Source organism: Colias croceus, chromosome 25 (assembly GCF_905220415.1).
Source record: "Colias croceus chromosome 25, ilColCroc2.1".
Lineage (NCBI taxonomy): Eukaryota > Metazoa > Arthropoda > Insecta > Lepidoptera > Pieridae > Colias > Colias croceus.
The window spans coordinates 4,498,177-4,522,234 of record NC_059561.1 but is presented as its reverse complement, the minus strand read 5'-3'; the positions used below and the strand labels follow the sequence as shown (position 1 = coordinate 4,522,234).

The following is a 24,058-nucleotide window of genomic DNA, read 5'->3' as shown; positions in this document are numbered from 1 at the left end:
CCATTCATCTTATATCTCCATATCTGGTACAGCCTATATAACTAGATAAAAAGTTAAATAATATTAAAAAAACTTATTCATCTTTTTCATAATATCGCTAGGCACTACCAAAAAATTGCATACAAATGAATTAAAACATTATTATCAATTAATGCATAAAATGATAAACAAATCTGAGATTTCCAGTAGCGATTAGATTTTATTTATATCATTGTGATAAGATATACCGGAAAATACCATTTAGGGTTCTCAAACAAATAACAATGTCAATAATTTTCATATTACAGAAATGCATATCAAGGCCATCTTAGTTTGGTAATAAAGCAGATTTTAAAAGACGAAATAAAACAGAAATCAGCGTAATGCTTACCAAATACTACTGACGAATGGGTAAGTTGACGACTTTGACTTCAAAAATGCAAACTCAATTAAAATTTTATTTTATTCTACATCTAATATATAAAAATCAATGCCACTTTTCGTTGTAATTCCATAACTCGAGAACGGCTGAACCGATTTCGATAATTCTTTTTTTATTATATTCCTTGAAGTACGAGGATGGTTCTTATGTAGAGAAAACGTTAATATGTACCACGGGCGAAGCCGGGGCGGACCGCTAGTCTTATATAAAACAAATAGTAAATCTGTAACGGTTTAACACAATATACTTTGCACAATAGATAAATATAAACAATCATGTATTGCAATTATTACTACAAGTAATTTATCAATTGACAAAGATATCAAACGAGGAAAATTAAATACATAATAATACGTAGGTACGTACCAACGTAATTGGTACGTTTTAATAGAAACTATCAATTGTTATCGAGTCAGTATTCCAAAATGCGAATTGAACATAAAAAAGCAATATCGTCCATCGTAAATCATTCCCGTTAACATACTACATAGACTTATACATAAGATTCAAAGAAATCCTTCCCACAATCAGATCTGATATAATCAAAATAAGATTAGACCAAATTGACGATAGGCAATTAAATAAATACAGCAGATAAGTATTCACTAACACTAATATTATAAGTGAAGTCCAAAATGAAGTGGGCGCCGTTGATTTTCATGTTTTTGTTGTATGTGGTAGCATTAGCTACAAGTGACGATGCTTTACCATTGGCCGAGCCGTGCGATGAAGAGAAATGTAAGCTCCCAGAATGCAGATGCTCTACAACCAAAATCCCCGGTGATTTAAAGCCCTTTGAAGTTCCTCAGGTAAGTTTATTTCCTAATTTAATGAAAAGTACAATTAGTGCAATATAAACGATAAACTTTCCTAGCAGTTATTAGTCAGTTAATAATGATAATGATTTTGAATTAATAGTCTTCGAATGTTAAAAAATTTATCATCAAAATTATCAAAATATTATCTAATTCTAATTAGATATAATGTAATTATTTGATTGCAGTTTGTTATGCTGACATTTGACGATGGTATAAACATTGTCAATGTAGAAACCTACCGTGATATTTTGTACGGCCGTAAAAACTCCAACCAGTGCCCAATTGGAGTTTCCTTCTACATCAGCCACGAATACACGAACTATGAGGTCGTCAACGAACTGTATAATGAGGGCTTTGAAATGGCTCTTCATTCCATTTCCCACGTTAACCAGACCTATTTCCAAGAAGCTGACTATGATAGAATGATGAAGGAATTCGGAGATCAGAAAAAACTGATGTCCAACTTCGCTGCTATTCCTGAATCTAGTATTCAAGGTGAGTTTATTGATGTATTCGAGAACACAAGATAGGAATAAGATTATTTATCTAGGTGTATAGATTGGATTTAAAGTATTTTCACTTAAATAGTTATACAATGATGCTTAGGAATTTTTAAATAATAATATTGATGAAACGAAAGGATACCTAATTTTGCGTGAATACTTTTGTCTAACAAACATTCACTGTGTCAGTTCGGTTAAAATATCTCAAGTATTAAGGAACTTAAAACCAACACAATCTGATATTCCAGGTTTACGCATTCCATTCTTACAAATGGCCGGCAACAGTTCTTTCCAAATGATGAAATCTGCTGGATTACGATATGACATATCCTGGCCTACAACCAGATTCACCGATCCTGGTCTTTGGCCTTACACTTTGGACTACCAGTCTATCCAGGATTGTATCAGTCCTCCATGCCCTACTGCATCTCTGCCTGGTTCCTGGGTGGTGCCTATGATTGCGTGGACAGATTTATCTAACTTCCCTTGTGCTATGGTTGATGCCTGCTTCAGCCCGTAAGTATATTTATAGCTATACAACGTAAATCTTCTGACCTGTGTCCTTCTGACCTTGTGATGTAATAGATAATATTTTATGTTTCTTACCGTATGAAAATAATTAACTCCACATCAACAAACATTGTATAATGAGTTAAAAAAATAATTTTACCCAATTTTTTTGACATCATTGGCAGGTAGAATTCTGTAACTAATAACATACCGTAAATTATCAATCAATCGACTTTATATCATACTAATCATAACCGTTATCTAAATATACGTCATATATTAAAAAAATCTATAAAATGCTTTTCCTATGAAGATCGTCTAAAACAGTTAGATGTTAACTGATTACGATTAACCTTTAACAAGGATAATAAAAGTCTTTGCTAAATGTTATTTTTTTAAATTTCAAAACTTTAAAAAATAACATTTAGCAAAGTATCATTAATACTTGTTAATTTCAGACCTGGTGCCAACGACGAGGAAACTTGGTTCCGTTTCATTATCGACAACTTCGAACGTCACTACCTTGGCAACCGGGCACCTTTCGGCTTCTACATTCATGAAGGCACCGTTCGCACACAGCCTGGTCTCAGACGGGCCCTCATCCGCTTCATGGACATGATCAATTCTATGAGCGATGTTTTCATGGTATGATCATCTTTTGATACTCAAATTAACTACATTTCCGATGGATTTCTTAAGAAGGTGCTTAGATATTTTGTTTGAAATGTCACGCCAGTTAAAATTTTAATGTTCCAAACACTTCTTTCGAACTATAACTTCTGCAATCGGAACATTAGTAGTGAATAAAATTTGACTGATTTTACATTCCATAGAATTGCACCTATGTATTTTATTTAAATGATTCCTTTTTTAATCACTGTAATGCGAAAGTACACTTAATCTATACCTTGTACATTTTATTGTTAAGAATTTGATTTCTACTGCTAATATTAATTCTTTCTTCAGGTAAACACCAGTGAAATGTTAGACTGGGTACAAGACCCAGTACCTCTAGGAGAGTACATCAAGAAGCCGTGCAGACTCACAATCCCAGCACGTTGCCGTCCTGCTAGCTGTGGACCCCTAGTTGCTCCTCATAAAGAGGTTTGTTGGTTTTATTTAATTTTTATCAGAAATATTTTTTTTTATATTATTGAAGTGAAACTTCCTTAGGCGCGTTGAGAGTAAAATTTTTCGCGTCATGGCAGTAGCGTCACGGCATGGAGTAAGTAGACGATTTTAGTATCTTTGAACCTTGCTAGAGAATTTCACTTCTGACACGTGTGCTCGACAGTCGACACACACGCTCTTTTGAACAAAGAGGAGGCAACAATGCATATGATTGTTAGAAAATTAAATAACACTGATTATAATAAGACTCAATAATTGTTTATTTATTGATTTGATGGCACTCGCTTGTATCAAAAAAATATGTATATTTTTCAAATTTTTTGCCGTTTTTGTCGAATTTTAATAAGAAAAAATATTATAATGGAACAGTTCATATATTAAAATCATACTTCGACCTGTAGGAGCGGAGCAGCAAAAGCGAAAAAAAAATCCTCAAATCCCTATTTTTTTCCCTGAAAATGGCGCGAATAAAGTAGTGGGATACACCGAGACTCTATAATATAATATTACAGAAACATAATATAGTAAAAATTTAAAGTAATTGATCTCTGTAAGCGATACTGTTGCTGTTCTGATTTTTTCAGTCATTAAACCAAGACACTTTCCGTTTCTGTATCAAATTTTAATACGAGAAAATAATATATTATTGATAGAGAAAAGTTAAAAGTTTAGATTAGATAGATTTAGATTTAGAAGATTAGCAAAAATTTTTATAATTTGTTTGCCAGCAATGATTTAGGTACTTATCTTAATAAATTAATAATCTTGATTTTTTTCTTATTTCAACAACAACAAAGAATTTGAATTTTTTGGTTTTTATGGCATTCAAATGCTTTATAAATATAAATTTATAAAGAATAGAAAAAATTCGATCACGAGGCGGGTCCCGCCTCGTGATCGAATTTTTTCTATTCTTTATAAATTTATAACAACAAAGAAAACAAACTATCTAAAACTATACCTATTTAAAATTATTTGCTTTATTCCCTAATAATTAAAATGAAAAAAACTATTATTTATTTTCACAGGAGCTGTTCTATATGCAAGTATGTTCAAGATGCCCTCGCACCTACCCCTGGCTGGGAAATCCTCTCGGAGAATAAAGTATCGACCAATAAAATAATATAGATATTATTTCCTGTTCGTTTTATTTCTTTCCTTGATATTAATAAACAATTTTTATGTCAGAATTTTCTATTTCTAAATATTTTATATTTTTAAGAACTTAAGGAATAGGCCAATCAGAAAAAGAGAATTTGGCGATATTTGACACAATCTGTAGTTACCTCTAATTTTTCATGTATGACCATGGTCCATTATACCCAAAAATAAACTTCAGTCAGTCTATTATGTATGATCTGTAAAATCTGTAATAATATGTATAAAACATGACTTCACATAATCTCACTAGTGAGTAGTGCTATTTGGAGATGTGAATGAAAAATTGAAATTTTTACAACACCATTGTTATCAATATAAATTGCCCTTACTACTTTAGATTTTTAAGCTTGCAAGATAAAATTGCACGATCTGAAAACGAAGTACACAAGTCAATGAATCAACTTGGAACAAGTTAAACTTTTAACACATTTTCTTCCGATAAAGATAGTGAAGTTTACAGAAAATTGATTAGCTCCTTTAAAGTCGAGTACTGAAATAAAACTAACGTACGAGTACATAATAGTTTTAAAGTCAGTTTTAAAGTAAATATTCAAATATTTGATTAAATTAATTTCTCTAGTATTACTCACACCGAATAATCAGAAACTATTTTTAGACTTTCTTTTTTTCTCTCCAAAGATGTGTAATTAGATCTCCTTCAATACAAAATTTAAGAATTTTAAATTGATTAATTTAGATTCTAATGCACATAAATTACCTAAGGCACAGAATACATAATAGTAGCTAACCGTTTTAGCTAGGGGTCAAATAAATCAAATATGCATAATACAACTAAGGTATCAAAATTTGTACCCAGGTAAAATGAGTACAATAAACCTTTAGATAAGTATGTCAATAGATAAAAAAAGTCGTAAGTGAAGTTCTAATTTCCATATAACATTGAACATAACAATAATATGGCGCCATAACGATAACGTTATAATATGAGCTGTTCATAAAAATTATATCGCCAATTGAAGGCTTGAATAAAATAAAAAGTACCTATGTACACTACTGCAGGTATTCTTTAAAGTACTGTGATCATAATCACTATCAACCAACATTGTATGTTCAAAATAAAACAGTTTATTAAATACAAAAGCTAATGTATTTAATAAATACAAGATTTGTATTTATTAAATACAAATCTTAATATTATAAATCTTGTGTCACAATGTTTGTCCTCAATGGACTCCTAAACCACTTAACCGATTATAATAAAATTCGCACACCATGTGCAGTTCGATCCAACTTGAGAGATAGGATAGGTTTAAATATCAAATCGTTTTAGAGAAAGCGGGCGAAGCAGCGGGCGGTAAGCTAGTAATTCTATATTTATCTACACACTGTTAGTATTTCGTGCTAAAAGGAATATAGATAGTTTTCTGCGAATCTAATGTTATGATGCTCGGGGGATGATGCTCAGCAAAGAAAAAAGACGTTAATTCAATATCTCTAAATATAATCATCTGTTTGTAGTATCAAAGAACATATTGGCTCATTTCATGTTTACCTTCTAAGTACATAAGTTATAATAATATAGGAGAAATATAGAAAAACATTGTGAAACAATATATAAAAATGTAAGGTTCGCCTGTCGTATTTACTTAGTTTCCTAGTAAAAATAATATTATCAGAAGATAATAGAAAAATACAGTACCTAGGTGATTAAAAAATCATAATGATATTATAAGAAGGCCCTTACTCAACACGGGTGCCTATAGCAAATACAATCTACACTCTACAGTAATAAACAGTAAAGTAATAAAAAATAAACAGTAAAAGGAGACACTATTTTTCAACTTCACTACATAATAATTATAAAACAAAGTCACCTTCTCTGTCCCTATGTCCCTTTGTATGCTTAAATCTTTAAAACTACGCAACGGATTTTGATGCGGTTTTTTAAATAGATAGAGTGATTCAAGAGGAAGGTTTTAGTATATGATTTATTAGGTTTTAGACAAAGCGGGCGAAGCCGCGGGCGGAAAGCTAGTAAGTTATAAACTGTGAGACACCATTTCTAAAGTTCAAAACAACCCACAGTCCTAAAAGAAACGATGAAGATGGCTGGTTCCAGTCAATGGTACGGAACGTCGAAAAACACTACATTCTTGCCGTGATCCGTTCTGGTTTGTTATCAATAAATAAATAAATCTTTATTTGCCAAAAACATTAACTTTACAAAAATATGTACGCTGACTCTTAAACTAGGGGAACTCTGTGTCAAGCCAATGAAATCACATTTGAAATCAATGAAATAACATTTCGTAACTTGGTTTCGAAGAGCTCTTGATCGCTTTTTAGTACAGAATTATATTACAATACAAGACGTTTAATATGGTAAGTATTTAGTATTCTAAAAGTAGCTAAAAGTTTTGAAGTCAGGCTAAAGTAAATTAATGCTACAGTTTTCATTGCTTGCTGAAACATATTATATGCATTGAGTTAATAATATGTAGACAGTTTATAGTATAATATATTGTATAGTGAAGAGTATATTGTTCTGCATAGCTTTAAAAGCAGTTTTCGAGCGCACTAATTAAAATTAATCAAGAGGTTCCTTTTTGATTTCTAGATCAAAAAGTTCCCGACAAATAATATACGTATTTTGATGTCCCAAAATTAATTGTGATTATCACAAAGGTCTATTATTTAGTTCATACGTTCTGTTCTAAAATTATCAAGGAGAATTATGTACCTATTCTTCTTGTAATTTGACGCTTCTAATAAAATTTCATTTCGGATTTTCTTAGAACGAAGTCTTACAAGGTTACATAAAAATATAAACAATTATAAGAATATTAATTTAATCTATAATAATTTTATTTCATAGGTCAACGTTAGTGACATGTTAGATTGGGTACCTACAGAACCCAATACCTTCGAAGGAATATCGTCAAAAGCCATGAAAAAGCATTTTTCTCGTTGCCAAAACACCTTGTGTAGTCACTTGTACACAAGGCATTTGGATGTAAGTCACGTATTTAAATCAATAATTTATGCCTTTATAGGGTTATTTTCAAGGTCTGAAAGCTCTGAACAATATTCAGGATTGCTATGTTGAAATATTAATGAGTCACTTTTGTACAGAATATTTGAAAGACCGAAAAATTATTGATATTTTGATTGAGATGTTGTAAACCTTCTTGAGTTTTTTTAAATACTAAAATATACATCTTCTATCACACCATCCCGGCTTTGCCCGTGGTACACATTTAGCATGCATGCATGAGCACTCAGACTCAACAATCACAGTGTACCTATAAAGATATACAACGGTGAAAGAAATAGGTTCTGTAGTTCCTGAAATTTACTTATTAAAAATACCAAATCGTAATTAGGTACCTATATCTAAATCTATTTCTTTCAGAGAGACATGGCGCTGTCGGCATGAAACTCCTATCCTCGTATTTATTCATGGTTGGGAAATCCTCTTGGACAGTAATACGAAAAATATATTATTAAAATATACAATTCTACACTTCACACGTCGTTTTATTTATTTTCTTCATATGAAAGCTCATATTATTGTTGTTGCAAAGCTCAAACAAACATATTACTTTTTTTATAGAATAAGGAGAGTGACAATATTATATACGTGAATATAGCCCATAAACATCGAAATTAATTCATAACCATTGAATCGATTCTAAATTTAAAAAATTGCTAATCCCGCTCTCTATCATTTTACCGCAAAATCTTTTCATACGGCCGCCATCTTGGAGATTTCAATGAACTTCAACAATGAAAGCATTTTAGTACATTGTGAGTAACAGAGATGGCGCTTTATGAAAACAAAATTAGTTTACTTGTAAGTTGAACTACTACTTACTAGTTACTAGCTGTTTACCCTGGCACTGCTTGTGTTTCTTTTTTGTTATTATATATTTACATTCTTAAAGAGCTATTAGCCTAAGCCCTAATCCAACAAGAAAAATTTAATAATATTCCTTCAGCAATTCTTGAGTTATTGGTGGTATCCTACTATAAATGCGAAAGTTTGTGAGGATGTGTGTGTGTGTGTGTGTGTGTGTGTGTGTTTGTCACTCTTTCACGCAAATACTACAGAACCGATTGCGATGAAATTTAGCACACATTTAAACTTGGATTAACACATAGTACAGGTTTTATCCCGGAAATCCCACGGGAACGGGAACTATGCGGGCGGAAAGCTAGTAAACTATACCTAAACTTACACAACTTTCCTTTATAGCTGAATACAGGCTTTTACTTTGAATTTAAACGTTTAAATACAGCATTCGAAACTATTCGACTCTAAATCAAACTCTACTTTAAAATCTTAGTAATCTTAGTAATGTAAATATCAATGCTCCCTAAATGTTTTTAATAAAAACAGAATCTATGAAGGCTAAAAAACAAATTTGGGATAGGTATATCAAATAGTAAACAATTAAAATAAAAGACATTGTTTTTAAATACATTTTATTACGTAATTTACACCGATACCTAACTATTATCTTAAAAACGGTTATAATGAGTCTTTGATTGAACCTAACAATGCAGTATCCTGCTATTATACAATTATTAATATTAAGCTTTATAACATACGAAACGATTTCTATTAATGAAAAGTACTAAAATTTTAAGTTAAATTTGGTATTAACTTTATTATAAATTAATTTATTAATATTTATGGTAGGTTCGACGAATATTTCTACTGTTTTAAAATTATATAGGTAAGACATTGCATATGGTAGGTAATATGTAATTTAAAAAATATTCGTAATAATAATTACAATACTGCCTTAAACTGTTAAGATTATTGTATAAAATCCATTAAATTATTCTAAATTGTATGATGTACACATAATAAGTATTATTTACATGCATAAGTACATTAGATATAAGTTAAGAAAATTATATTGACGGTGATTCTATTACATTCAAGCATTACCTCTCACTCTTATCAGTTGGGAAAGAAAAGGACAGCTGATGATACCTATCAGCTGATGATTTCATTTTTTCAATACAAATAATATAGTAGGTAATACCATGCAAATAATATTATTTTTAATTGATTTATTTAAAAAAACTTTTTAAACTTTGTTATCGCTATGACGTCACATAATAAATTGTTTTTGGAGGGAAAGAGTCCATGGCAATAGAGTTCACAGATTAAAAATTTTATAAAAACTTTTTGCATAAATTTATGAAAAATAAGAAACAGTATCGTAATAGAATCGCCCCCAATTTTAGTGAAAGCTATCACAATCTAATAAAATAATTTACTAAATAATTATTATCAATAATGTACAATGCTTATTATTTTAAAACATGAAGATTGAATTAAAAGATTCCCTTCTGAGGTAGAACGTAAAAATAACTTAACACTAATAAGTACATATTGCGAATTTATTTACATTTATGAAATATTAATATAAATATTAATGTTATTGCGGGGTAGGTACATGTTAAATAAAAAAAAATGTCTACAAATAGAACGCAATAATTAAACGTAATTGTATTATATGTAATTAGGTAAATGGTATTTGAACAACGCTGAAAAAATTATACATATTTTGAAAAATAAATTCTCACGAAATTTTTCATAAATTACTTTTTATTTTTTATTTTACTAACAAATTTAAGGATATTATATTAATCTGAAATAAATGAAATAAATAAAAATAAATAAATACAAGCACAATATTGAAATAAACTTAAATAAGTCAATGATACAGCAACATAAATCAGAATTAAATTATTTAATATCTAAACTAAAATATTAACAAAGAAACTATGTACAACTTTTTACATAAAACGTAAAATATAATAAGTTAGTAGTTAATACTGTAAATAATATTAAAGCTTATTAAAATTACATAATGCTAAGAATTATATTAAATAAATCAGTCCATTGAAAAAACTTATTCTAAGCATGAATAACATAAATTAGGTATACTAAGGGCTGATTTTTCAATCCTTGGTTAAAACTTATTCATCGAATAATTACTGTCCGTATTTGCCAGTTTACAGGTGACATTTTAATATGTTCGTGTAATACTTTATTGGACAGATAAATTTTAACCAAGGATGGAAAAATCGGCTCTAATACAAACATTTTGATAACGCAAGTATCCATTGTCTCAAATACAATATTATTATGATTTTATTGTTGAAATACCAGAATTATAAAAAGAGCGTGTGTGCCGAGCACACGTGTCAGAAGTGAAACTTCCTTGGTAATATTCAAAGATACCGAAATCGTCGCTTTTCTCCATGACGTGACGGTATTGCCATGACGCGACTTGAAATTTTACAACGCGCCTACAGAAGTGTCACTTCAAAAATGCTCTTACTGTCTTACATGCTATTGTGCTAGAAGAATTATAATTATTAGTTTATTTATTGTTTCACCAAACATTCTTTTCGACGTGATTTAAGCAGCTAAAACCTTAGACTTGTGTAAGAAACAGTACTTTTAATTAACAAAATTGAAATATAACTTCAAGCTAACATAACTATATGCAATGAAATCAATTCATATTTCAAATTGTAAAAAAAAATTCAGAATTACAGTGTTTTCAAGATACAAAACGTCTCATTTTCCGAATTGCAATGATGTCGTCGTTCGTTAAGAATCAGAACATTCTGCATTCAACACATCAACACATTTTATCGTCATATTGGTACAAAAAAAAACATAGTAAATAGAATATGAACAGTAGCTTAACTAAGTCTTTCTGATTAAATTACCTACGATCTATTGTAGCAATAGGATCAATTGTTTTGTAAATCGCGAATAAACTTGTAATTACGGGGTCTTAGCAAATATCACGCAATCTTTTTTCTGATTGAAACAAAACAATTTATAAGTATTCAACAAATCCATACTATATTTTTAATATTATAAATGCGAAAGTAACTCTGTCTGTGTGTCTGTTATTCAATCACGCCTTAATTACTGAACCAATTTGCATGAAATTGGTAAAGAGATATTTTGATACCCGAGAAAGGATATAGGCTACTTATTACCCCTGGGACATAGGATAGGTTTTATTCCGGAAATCCCACGGGAACGGGAACTATGCGAGTTTGTCTTTGACCAGGCCTCCGTCACTCGCTCAAGGTCGCGCTATAAGTGCCTACCGCACAGTAGGTCGGTACCGACCCAAGCGCAGTGTTGCCAGTTTGGTAATTTTGTCGCTAGATTTAGTGATTTTTAGAGGCTACATGGTGAAATTTTGGAAAAAATATCACTAAAAAAATATCTGGTGATTTTCAATGATATTTTCAAAATCTGCCATATTTTTCTTTTTTCTCTATTATACGCCAAATACAACGCATATGATCGTTTTATTTCTTTCTTTTTGGAATAAATAATTAATGTACCTATTATTTATTTAACATAATATTTAAATAAATAAATACGTTTACAATTAATTTATTAATAAGGTTTTTTTATTTGTTAAATAAGAGGTAAATACGAGAAATTAGTCAACAAACTTTTTGATATCTTGATACAGCTACATATATTAATGATTTTGTGAGGTAAATAATCACTCATAAAATGTTACTAAATGCCCACGCGCCCTTGAAGACGGGAATCCCCACGCCAGAGTGTAGACCTACTCTATTCTCTTCATAAGAAACCAACTAAAAATAATGAAGAAAACCTGTTATAGCTATGAGCTCCCGAGCGATGTGATCTCTGCTGTTGGCAGAAATTTGAAATACTCAAAAATTGATCCATCTCAACCGTCTACATCAGTGGATCCGTCACCGTGTCAAGATGACGAAGAAATACCAAACGAAGTATTTAATGTGGATTTCTAACCTAACGTTTTGATATACTTAAGTAAAATTGTTTTTTAAATACTTATGTTGCTTTTTAACTTGTCACTAAGATTAATAATTATTATTGTTATGATTAAAATTATGTTCCTTAACAAATAACTTGTAATTTTATTTAATACTTAACCCTTGATAAAATTAATTAGTTAGTGAATTTTGGAGATTTTTTTAGGTTAAAATATGAATAAATCTAGAGATTTTTTTTTTATTAAGCTGGAGATTTTTTTTTCTGTGTGCTGGCAACACTGCCCAAGCGGCAGTTGGTTGGCACACGCGAGACTGCGCACTCGCGTCACGTTTCCCGCGCTCGCTACCAAGATGCCCGGTTATTGCGATGTGGACGGGTGTCGGAGTTCAAGAGTGAATAACAAGGAATTGTCTTTTTTTCAATTGCCTAAACAGGAACCCGAGCCACGCAGTAACAAAGAAACTCACAAACCTACCAGGCTACTTTTTATCCAGGAGACACATATAGCGGGTCCACGCGGGTGAAACCGAAGGAAACAACTACTATCAATAAGATTTCATTTTTTTTATTGTATAAAGTAACAAATATAATTAACAATAAAAAATTAAGTGTTTCAGCAACTCTGTGTTTAATTTACGCGCTCGGTACAACCCTAAAGTTTTCGTTTGATGACGCAATCACGCGGCGTGCGCGGGAAACTCGCTTCTCGGTGCGTGTTCGTAGAGTACATTTCTTACTGCAGCCGAGTTGCGGCGCATTTTGTAGGTAAATATAGCGTAGGTATTTTAGCTTTTGTATGGGAGTGATGTATCTGTTACGAAGTAACTATTCTCTAATCTGTGCTTTGACTGCGCGGGCTATGCCGCGGGCTTAAATTTTGTACGTTTCAGATTCGCTACTGTTCATACCTGTTTACTGTGACAACTGTTTACTGTAACATCTCGAAGCTAGTTGCACACATGATGGTCCCGCTTGGACCTGCAGAGCTCGCAGTGCACGCGGCAGCACCACACGAAGCGGCAGCGGCACTTCTCCTCGTGGTCGCGCACGCGCGTCTGGTAGCCGCGCCCGCAGCACAGCAGCCGGCACCCGTCCAGCGCCGCCGACGTGCGGTTGCACGTGCGCCCGCGCGTGCCCAGGATACCCAGCCTGGGAGATGATACGATAACTTTCCGATAACATAATAGACAAAACAAGTGATAACTGCGTTAAAAACAACCGACTTCAAACTTGCACTCAACATTGTAATACAGACATAAATTCTCATAAAATAAACTACTGGGCCTATCCGAATAAAATTTTATGGGACCTATTCACCATCCCGCATCGAACAAAAAAAGAATCAGGTAAATTAATTCAGATACCTCGGAGTAATCGGTGTACATACATAAAAAAAAAACATACCTACCAGCCGAATTGATAACCTCCTCCTTTTTTTTGAAGTCGATTAATAATGATGAATGAGAAAAGAGACGCAATATTAACCTTCCAGAGTAAAGGTAAAAAGGTATGAATGGACAAAGTAGAAGCAAAGAAGGTATGGACAAAAGAGATACAGTATTATCTTCCAAAGTAGACGCAAAAAAGGTATGGACAAAAGACATACAGTATTGGTTTTCGAAGTACAGGCAAAAAGGTATGACGTAAATAGAAGAGGAAGGAAATACGATGGTAAAATAATTATTGTACTTTGTGCAAGTTGGGAAGCGCGCTCCATCTTAGCCCTTAGGCCACATCTCAGCTTACCATCAGGCGAGATCAAGCGCTTCACTATCATACAATTTAAAAAAAAGTTTCGTTTGCTACGTAGTAGTATAATCTGAGCAGTTTATAGCATGAAAAAGTGAAATATAGATAGCATTATGACAACGATAAATTCCTGCATGAGCTGATAGTGGAACAATAATATGTAGTATGAAACTATGACTCGCATTCTGTGAGAATTGCAGAACAAAATTCTTACAATTAAAATTGTAGCTCGAAAATGGCGACAGAATTTCTTCTACGTCTTTTTATTTATTTAAATATTATTTTTTATTATGCTATAGTTCTGTTATTATTGTGTCATTAAGGAAGGTGGACCCCAAAATACAAGCTGTCCTAGTTTGGGGTCCAAATGTTACATGTTTGTACCTAACCCACAAATTGTTCAATAAATGAATTTTTTTTTCTTGTTACTTCTAATGAAACATTATTTATTGCGACCAGTTTTCAAACTATTAATTATACTTACTCGTCATTAGGTTCGCAGTAATCAGGCGAATCTTCGAGATAAACAAGATCAGTTTTATTAGGCTTCTTCATATCAGAGTGTATCGGTCGCAGCTTTCTTATATTTTTGCCCCTTTTCCGCTCTACCACCTGAAATTATATAATAAACCATATACTACAACTGCAACGCTACTTCTATAAACACACCATAGGGGTAAAGTCACTAGTAGTTGACCATGTACCTGTAGTTGACCGCTAAATATGCACATAAACCGTTATAATAAGAATTCGCGGCAATTTTAAAAACTCATTCGAGTTAGAGCTGCTATCTGGTCAAATAGGCGCGAAAATTGCGCATCCATATCTGTCAAATATAGTAAATGGTTGCAAGTTGTTTGTTGATTGACGGACCATAAAATCAATAAATTCGTTTTTTGTAATAATATTCGTAGAGATTGAAAAAGTTTGAAGCTGAATACTAGGAATTTTGTCACCTTGTTGACGGTAAGTGTTTTTCGTTTCTTATTCGCTTATGGTTTATTTAAATGACAGAGTAATTAAAATTTAAAGATTTGTTGACAAAATTGAGATGTGGGGGTGGTCCAATACTGATTCCGTTTGACTGTGTTTTTCTAGTAATTGACCATGGTGGTCCATTACCGAATTACCGTTTGACTATGATTTTCTAGTAATTGACCATGGTGGTCAACTTTTGATTAAGCTCTGTATCTTTTAAATATACTGCATATAATAATTAATTAAAATAAACTATTTTATTTACTTTAACAATAGATTGATTTTCTTTAGTAGTTGACTAACTTTATGGTACGAATTTATGGCTATGGTCTATTACTAAAACCAATTTTTATTTTGTAGATGCCTGGGAAAAGGGGCGCATTCCTAAATTATACTGAAGCTGCTTTATTGAGCGCGGGGACCGAATCGAGAAATTACGTAACGAAAAAACCTCACGCTCCCCACTCCGACGGGCGGAGGTTTGGCTTGAAGGCATAGCATGCATTAACTTTACCGCGGCAGTCCCCGAGTGCCACACGTCGTTTTTTTATTTAAATTATAGGCTTAAAAAGGCCTTATTATTATTATATTTCAAATGAAACGTTTTATTTTCATCTTATTTAACAAATAACCCAATTAAAATTGTAGCATCTGAGTGGTCACCTACTGATGCAAAATATGGTCATCTTCTAGTTTTTAGATGGTCAACTACTAAATTTCTAATAAAAGATCATTTTTAATTTTTTTTAAGTATATTCGATGGTCGAATGTACGTGGTGAAATGCTTGTTCATATTATGTTAAAACACATTTCACAAGGTTTCCAAAAAAAGAAACTTACTGAATTCATATGATAATTAAAGTCAAACATTTAAAAAGAATATTCTGTCTCCTTAAGTGGTCATCTACTGATGCTTTTACCTTACATTAATTTATTTCTTAGAGTGTAAGTCAAAATTTTGTAATTATATTCGAAGTAACTTCCGCGTTGTGCAACGACGAGCTCTATTTACAGTTTAGAAATGAACTTTCCTTAAATTTTGCGGAGTAACCTTTATGATAACTGATATAGTTAATTTATATTATAATTGCAAATTTACTTATTAGTTAAAGTAATTCCGCTATCAGTTTAAAGTTTTTTTTATATCTTGTTAGCAGCTATTACGGGACAGGACAGCTAAATGTATAAACGCTTTTACTATACCAAAGATGCTGTAGTACTCGCTGCTCTTTTATAAAGTTACAGAATAATCGCCTATGCATACTTAACAATTATACCATTTATATGCTGAAATATACCTTTACATGCGACGCGCCTTCATACCGCGTAGTGAGCGCGTCACCAACAAGCCGTAACTGCGGCAGGCGACGCCAGCACACGCGCACGGAGCACGAGCCCGACATGCCGTGGCACTTGCATACACGCTGCATGCGGCCACGGACCGCCTGGAAAATAGAAGTATATTATTAACTGCTTATGTGGCTTCAACTGGGTGATTAAAAGACGACGAAAATTCTTACCGCCTGGATAATAGAGCACAGGTTATCGATGTAAAACCAATACCAATATTAGAAAATACGAAAATTTGTAAGGATGCACGCAAATACTACTGAACACTTTCATTGTAATCGGTAGGTAGCTGAAGACCCAAAATAAAATATAGGCTACTTTTTATCCCGGAAATCCCACAGGAACGGGAACTAGGTATGTGGATTGTGGTCTATGAATGATCGAAAGGCAGAAGCAGCTGCTCCGTATGCTATCTGATAAAATTGTTCAGGTAGGCTTTGATAATTGGACAATTATACTGTAGTGCGATCTTTGAAGAGTTAAATAAATAATGTATTTATGTTATATAGTTGATTACGGTGTCATTAAATCATAACTATAACAACATCTATATATGAGTAAGTAAGTTTTCCTTAACTTACCCGACGTCCCGCTTCATTATTATGTAAATTCATCAGCCCTTCATCAGTTTCCTTATCTTCTTTGGCATCAACAAAATCGCGACTGAACATTTCTCCATATCTTATATCCTGTAAGCAAATGTTTCCATATTAATACATTTCATAAATCTGTAAGTTGTGTTTATAATTCTCGTTTATTACGGAGATAAAGTCTTCTTCCTCCGTATCAGTATACGAATCTGGTTTGTTAGAAGAAGGCAATCATTATTATGTGGGATAATTATTATTAATCGTGAAAATTCCTGTATCTCCAATAACACAATTTTCATTTTAACTAGATCTCTAGGCTTGCACTATTTAAGATTCAAATGGTGAAGCATATCATTTTTTAACGCGAAGTTCCAAGAATTTTTTACATCTGTGTTTATAATGACAGCATTTTCTTTATTTTCAGTATTAATAGTATACACAAAGGTATGGTTGAATTTTGTATAATTTCATTGGTTATGTGTTTACACCATTCTTCGGATGAAGTATAAAAAAAAGGTTCCAAACAAAATAAAGCATAATGTTTAAATCACAACTTAAAGGCCTTCTGCCAATCAATTACCTCAGAACACCCTCCCCATTGCCAATGCCGTGGAGTCCGCTTCCTCACTCTCGCATCACACGAACACTCATTGAGTTCGCCCCGACTACACGCTCTGGCCACTGAGTGGGCCAACGCAGCTGACGACAGCGCGTGGACGAACGCTGCTTCACGAGATTCTGAAAGACACATAACATAAATTTTAGGATATTATTTTAATTGGATGGATAATGGACTGATCCCTTAAGAGACGCGCGTGTCCCAGCAGTGGGAATATATTATGGGCTGTGATGATGATTTTAATAATTACACGCTCTGGTCACCGAGTGGGTAGACACTAGACCCATGATGATAGAGCGTGGACGAAAGCGGGTTCGCGAGATTCTGAAATAAAGTAGGTACCAGTACAATTAGCTAATCAAGTTATGGCCACTGACTGGGACGCGCAGCTGATGATGTGCGTGGAAGAACGCTACTTCGCAGAATTCTAGAAGAGATCAATGATATTATAGGCATATAGAAACTAGAAAGATAATTATCAGAAATAGTTAAAGCTTAATTAATTTCATAAAATTATATTTTATATTTCGTGATAGTACGAGAACTTACAAGAGATAGGTACATCAATATCTATGTTTTCAGTATTAACAATTATCAATTTAATATGACTATGATAATATTATACATTATTTGTTCCTTCCTTCCAATCATACATGATTAGCGCGTATTGAGATAGACATAGGAAGGACTTGTGTTTACAACGAATTATGGATGCGTCATATACCATTCCTTGTAAATTTACATCATAAAATTATTATAAATAAACATTCTATTCGATTTTATATACAATATTTGATCGATTTTCACGGAATCGATTCCAGTATTCTCGTTCTATTTAGATTATGGATATAATTGAAATTCGTTAAGCCAAACACAAATTCAAAAGCTGATAACAATTATGCACTTCCCATGTTCTATATTTCGAAAAAATCAGTTCATTGACCATCACCAATTCTAAGAACCAATATGGTTGACCTGCGCAAGGGCTCGTTAAGTTTGAGGCTACAGTAGTGCCCGGCATCATGGAAGGTCAAGTTATATTGGTCCGATGATCGCAGGGTTTGTTTAACAAACGGACGGGTTCCATCAACGCGTACGCACGTGATCTCGGTAATAGACAATTGAAAATAAACAAATGCCATGAAGAAGTAATTCCTTGAAAGTCTTGAAGTGATGTAATGTGTGGGTGATCCACTTTTATACAAGACGTTGAGATGTTCTTAGCTATTTTTATTTCAGTCGAACACTTATTTAGAACTGGTTGGAGGATAATAAATTCACTCTTCCTTTACAATCAAAGTAATGAAAATATTTTTCCGACCTATAATAACTTGATTGTTTTTATAAATAATCCATCATTCCGTATCTTTTTTGTGATTTATGCATCGGAAATGCTTTAAAAAAATACGAAGGAATTGTTCAGATACCCTTTCTTTTATTAAAATTTTCGCAAGTAGATTTTTATTTCAGAAATGATACTTCTATGACATTACTCGCGAAATACCTACTCTGAAAATACAATATTTTGCCCCATAATTACCATACATTATTTACTTCCAAAACATCTTCACTTACCTCATAAACTCTACCTATTATACCTACTCCATAAAATATTCAAAAAAATCTTCAACGTACCCTTAAATAAAATGAATCCTTTACGTGAACCAATATTACTAAGCATCTGTATTTACCAGAGTATCCGCTTAACCACCTGTATGTACTAATTGACGTTACAAAGGAAACGAATAGTTCAAACGATACACCGCCCTTTGATCCTAAAAGGGCTGTTTATTTGATATTTTCTAATTCTGGCTGATTTAGTATCGTTTACAAAGTAAGTGGCGATTTTGGTTTAAGCTATCTTTTAATTAAATAGTTAGCATATGATATTAGGTAAACTTATTTTAGAAGTACCTTTTAAGAATGAAAAAAAATCAAATAGGTATGTAGTGGAGTGGTGCAATAATAATAATTAAGATGTGATTGAATTTTTATTACTATACTTCAACCTATAGTAAAATAAGATAATTATTGAAAGTGGATATTTTTATTGGCACAATCATTTTTTTATCTGTGATCAATTTAATTCGCGCCCTTTTTCCTCTGCAACCCCATCATTTATATCATTCAACAGTTTCACGACTTCTTCATAATATTATGTTATGTTTAGTTTAATGTCAAAAATAATTGTGAAAAAGTTTAGCTGCAAGAAATGTAACAATAGTATGATAATATAAGTAGGTAAATACTTACTAAATTTCAGTACTCCGCCAAATATATCAGTGGAATTTTCAACAGTACTGCAGTTCCACCGACTGTTCCTAAATTGGTGCTGACATTCCTCCACCGCTTGCATCGCTCCCGTTTGTAACACCTGAAATATATACATAGTTGCTTTCATAGAAGTTGGTATTTTCTAGAAGATAAGAGAATTTTAGAAGTTGGTATTTTCTAAAACGTGAAGGAGTAAAGTTAGGCTATTGCCTATTTAAGAAAATTAAAAAATGTACAATAATAATAAATAAATATACCTATTATTCAGAGATATTTAACATCTGTCGTTTGTAACACCTGAAATGTACAGTTGCTTTTATAGAAGTTGGTATTTTCTAGAAGGTGAAAGAAGGTTATTAAGGTTGTATATTAAGATGTTTAAGAAAATGTAGTCATCAAAATATAGTACCTAAGGATGGAAGTTTGTATCATAAAATTTATCTTTTCCAAGCAGGCGAAGCTGCGGGCAACAGCAAGTTGTATTATAAAAAACAATCTACCTTCCTTGCGCATAAAGCAAATGTAATTTCTCTTCAATGTTAAAAATCTCTGAATTTCTTAACATAACTTTTACTTATTTCAAAAAGTACCTAGGAACTTCATCCTACAAAATTCTCAAATAAACAAAAAAATATCAAATAGAAAATTCAAATTCATAAAAAATAATACGTAACAATTAAATGATTATTATTTTACGACCGTCCTGTATTCAATGGCAATTATAGAACTATTTAAAGCACCCATAATCCTAAATTTATGTGAGTTTTGAGATCAAAGCGCAGGCGCAACGGATGTACACATAAAACGTATACCGTATCACCTGGCTATATTGAAATTTGCATGAATATCAACGCATTATTATACATATTTATTTGTATAAGTTACACTAAAGAAAGCTACTTTTTGTTTAATGGAATGTTTTTAGATGTTAGGCAGCATTCATATAAAATGTGCGTAAATCTGCCCAAAAGTATAATATGTGCGTAAGAATCCTACCCAAAAATAAAATCTTCGTATCCTATCTAGTATCCTACTTATCCTATCGTACTAATACCTATCATTAACGCGAAAGTTTGTAAGAATATATCGATGTTTGTTTGTTACTCTTTCTCGCGAAAATGACTGAGCCGATTTTGATGATACTTGGCAATGATGTAGCTTATTTGCCAGAACACGTAAACTATAGAAATACTTGCTTTGCCCGTGTCCACGTGTGAGCAGGAGTGAAGCTGCAGGATCAATAAATCTAATAATAACGTCAATATTATCATATTCTTGTTATGTTATTTATCATACTTTTAATAATAAAGTAGTGTAAAACTCCAAAAAATATGAATCCTCTTCATGCAATAATTGTAGGATTCTAATAAGAAATATAGGTGAGGTACGCGTCACGTAAAAAGAACGCTGGATGAAAGTGCTGGGTGTGTTTGCACATGGATCGAGTTTTGCACATAAGCTATGTGCCGATTATTTTATTTTTGAACTAGGCTCGCGAATCGTGGGTTCGCAACTACCTATTTGTTATTCTTATACCACCTCATAACACCAAATAGAGCGATAAATCGCCAATGCGCAGCTTAACCGTCAGCGTTCTTTTTACTTTACAGTTTACGCGACCTTTATGCTAAGTGCTAAGTCAGTACCTAAGTGCTTAATCGTCGTTACAAAATGTCCATCATCATTACATAATGCCAACGTGGGTTCAAATCTACACTTCATATTATAAAACTGAAGAGTTTGTTTGTTTGTTTGAACGCGCTTATCTCAGGAACTACTGGTCCGATTTGAAAAATTATTTCCCTGTTAGATAGCTATAAGCTATACACCAAACTAAAACTCAAACATTAATTTATTCAATTAGTTTATTAGACCATTCTAGAAGATCTTTTGAATCGTCGTTGCATATTTTTAAAATTTAGGTAGGGTAATTGCGCCAGTTCGCGTCCACTTAGTGCAGTTGGAAAGTCTGAAGGAGAAAATAAAAATGTTCCAGAACAAATTTCAACGCAAAATTTATGTAACGTGTTCATTACATAGTCTATTTTAAGATTTACTTTCAATTGTGTTGGAAATATCATGTGGTTTTTATTTATCTAGACAAATAGCAGAATTTGGCGTTTTACCCAGTTCGCGTCCAAAAATGCCTTTTTGCGTCCACCCGTGGACCAGTTCGCGTCCACCAGCTTAGAAAAGGAATTAAGAATGTATTGGGTGATATTTTATCAGATAAATGCAAATAAAAATTAGATTTTAATAAATTATTTATTTACGAATACAGTTATTTAATAAAAACCGGCCAAATGCGAGTGGGACTCGCATACCGAGGGTTCCGTATTAACCTGTCTTTTTTATATGTTTTAACTGTAAATGATTATTTTTTCAATGTTTCCCTTATTTGTGCTATAAGACGTTGCTTCGCACCAAACTTCAAGTGTCTGTGTTCACGTAAAGTACCCTGTAGGTTTTGAATTTTGATTCCCTTGCGAATGTCGAAATTTGCGAAAATTGGCAGCATAAACGGCTGTATCTTTTGATTGCTTTGGCTTATAAGTTTGATTTTTTCACTGCTTCAAGGGACCGTAGACTTGAGTATTCAAAATAAATTTCAGCTTTATACCTCTACGCGTTACTGAGAAAAAGGGTCTTGACAGAAAGACAGACCGGCAGACGGACATACAGACGGACGGATATCAAAGTGATCCTACAAGGATTCCGGTTTTTCCTTTCTAGGTTCGGAACTTCGGAACCCTAAAATCAACATTATTATTAATATAATTCACTGTGTAAGGAAACTGGAAAAACTTAATTATATTTATCTTCTCATCATTATTAGAACCAAAAATTAACAAAAAACAAAGTTACGTTATGTAAATAAATAATAATCAGTTCTATTAAGATTACCTACCTACCCTATTTTTTAGTTTCTAAAGAATTAAATTTCTCTTTTGTATATTATTTTCTTAACCACAGACTCTCATTCTCAAAAATACTAGTCTCATTCTTAGAATACCCATTTTAAAATGAAAAAATAGCATAAAAATTTGCTAATTTGAATGAAAATTTAAATTATCAACTTGTGGTCTTAGTCAAAAATTTACAATCTATTTTAAACTAGCGGTCCGCCCCGGCTTCGCCCGTGGTACATATTAACGTTTTCTCTACATAAGAACCATCCTCGTACTTCAAGGAATATAATAAAAAAAGAATTATCGAAATCGGTTCAGCCGTTCTCGAGTTATGGAATTACAACGAAAAGTGGCATTGATTTTTATATATTAAGATTACATATTTTAACAAACAATTCATTGCTACGTAATGAAAAACAATGTGGACGCAATATGTTCTATTGTTATGCACTACAGGTATAGTTTGCGCCCACCGTGGACGCAAAATGGAAGTTGTACAAATTCGGTGTAGTAATTCGCGTCCACCTTATTTTAGCTATTAATTGTAAAAGAAATAAGCTTATTTATAATCCATACTATTCCATGTTTTGTTAGCAAAGCAAAGAAACAGTTACATATTCAAAAATTCACATTTAACAATAAGATACTTACCGTCAAACGCGACCCTGCGCACTATTTTTTTCTCAAAATCCCGCGCGTTTTAGCTCTCTCGTTTAATAGCCAAAATTAAATATTTTTTTTAAATAGGATAGGCGGTGCGCAGGCATATTTTGAATATGTGTGCATGTCTCTTATACATTGAGGTATTATCGGAAATTTTTCTTATTACAATTTTACATAAAGTATACTTATTTTCGTGAATTTTCTAAAAGATATCCGCAAAATGGACGCGAATAGGCAGGTGGACGCGAACAGGCGCAATGACCCTACAACCGTTACATATTTTTAAATATCATCACGCTAAGACCAACAGGAGCGGAGCACTGCGGATAAAACCGCGGGGCACAGCTAGTGATAGATATGCATACTAATATTTGTATACGTAGTATATTATTATTAGTCTGTGCTAATATTATAAATGCGAAAGTAACTCTGTCTGTCTGTCTGTCTGTTACTCAATCACACTTTAACTACTGAACCAATTTGCATGAAATTTGGTATAGAGATATTTTGATACCCGAAAAAGGACATAGGATAGATTTTATCCCGGAAATCCCACGGGAACGGGAACTATGCAGGTTTTTCTTTGACTGCGCGGG

General features: G+C 32.5%; 2 protein-coding genes across 2 annotated transcripts in view; one reads left to right on the top strand and one right to left on the bottom strand.

Moving 5' to 3' along the window:
* The first annotated feature begins 1,056 nt into the window (after nucleotides 1-1,056).
* Nucleotides 1,057-4,486, top strand: LOC123703046 (chitin deacetylase 8). Its single transcript, XM_045650918.1, has 6 exons — nucleotides 1,057-1,230; nucleotides 1,425-1,734; nucleotides 1,991-2,258; nucleotides 2,711-2,897; nucleotides 3,219-3,356; nucleotides 4,412-4,486. Exons 1-6 carry the CDS (start codon nucleotides 1,057-1,059, stop codon nucleotides 4,484-4,486), a joined length of 1,152 nt encoding a protein of 383 aa, XP_045506874.1.
* Nucleotides 4,487-13,229: 8,743 nt separating this feature from the next.
* LOC123703147 (protein Wnt-4-like) overlaps nucleotides 13,230-24,058 on the bottom strand; it is a 61,136-nt gene continuing 50,307 nt past the window's right edge. Inside the window, exons 3-8 of the mRNA XM_045651049.1 lie at nucleotides 19,870-19,990; nucleotides 17,578-17,735; nucleotides 16,989-17,096; nucleotides 16,356-16,502; nucleotides 14,564-14,691; nucleotides 13,230-13,479 (exon numbers count right to left, since the gene is read on the bottom strand). Coding sequence (XP_045507005.1) covers nucleotides 13,278-13,479; nucleotides 14,564-14,691; nucleotides 16,356-16,502; nucleotides 16,989-17,096; nucleotides 17,578-17,735; nucleotides 19,870-19,990 — 864 coding nt within the window. The 3' untranslated portion in view covers nucleotides 13,230-13,277. The remainder of the gene's footprint in view (nucleotides 13,480-14,563; nucleotides 14,692-16,355; nucleotides 16,503-16,988; nucleotides 17,097-17,577; nucleotides 17,736-19,869; nucleotides 19,991-24,058) is intronic.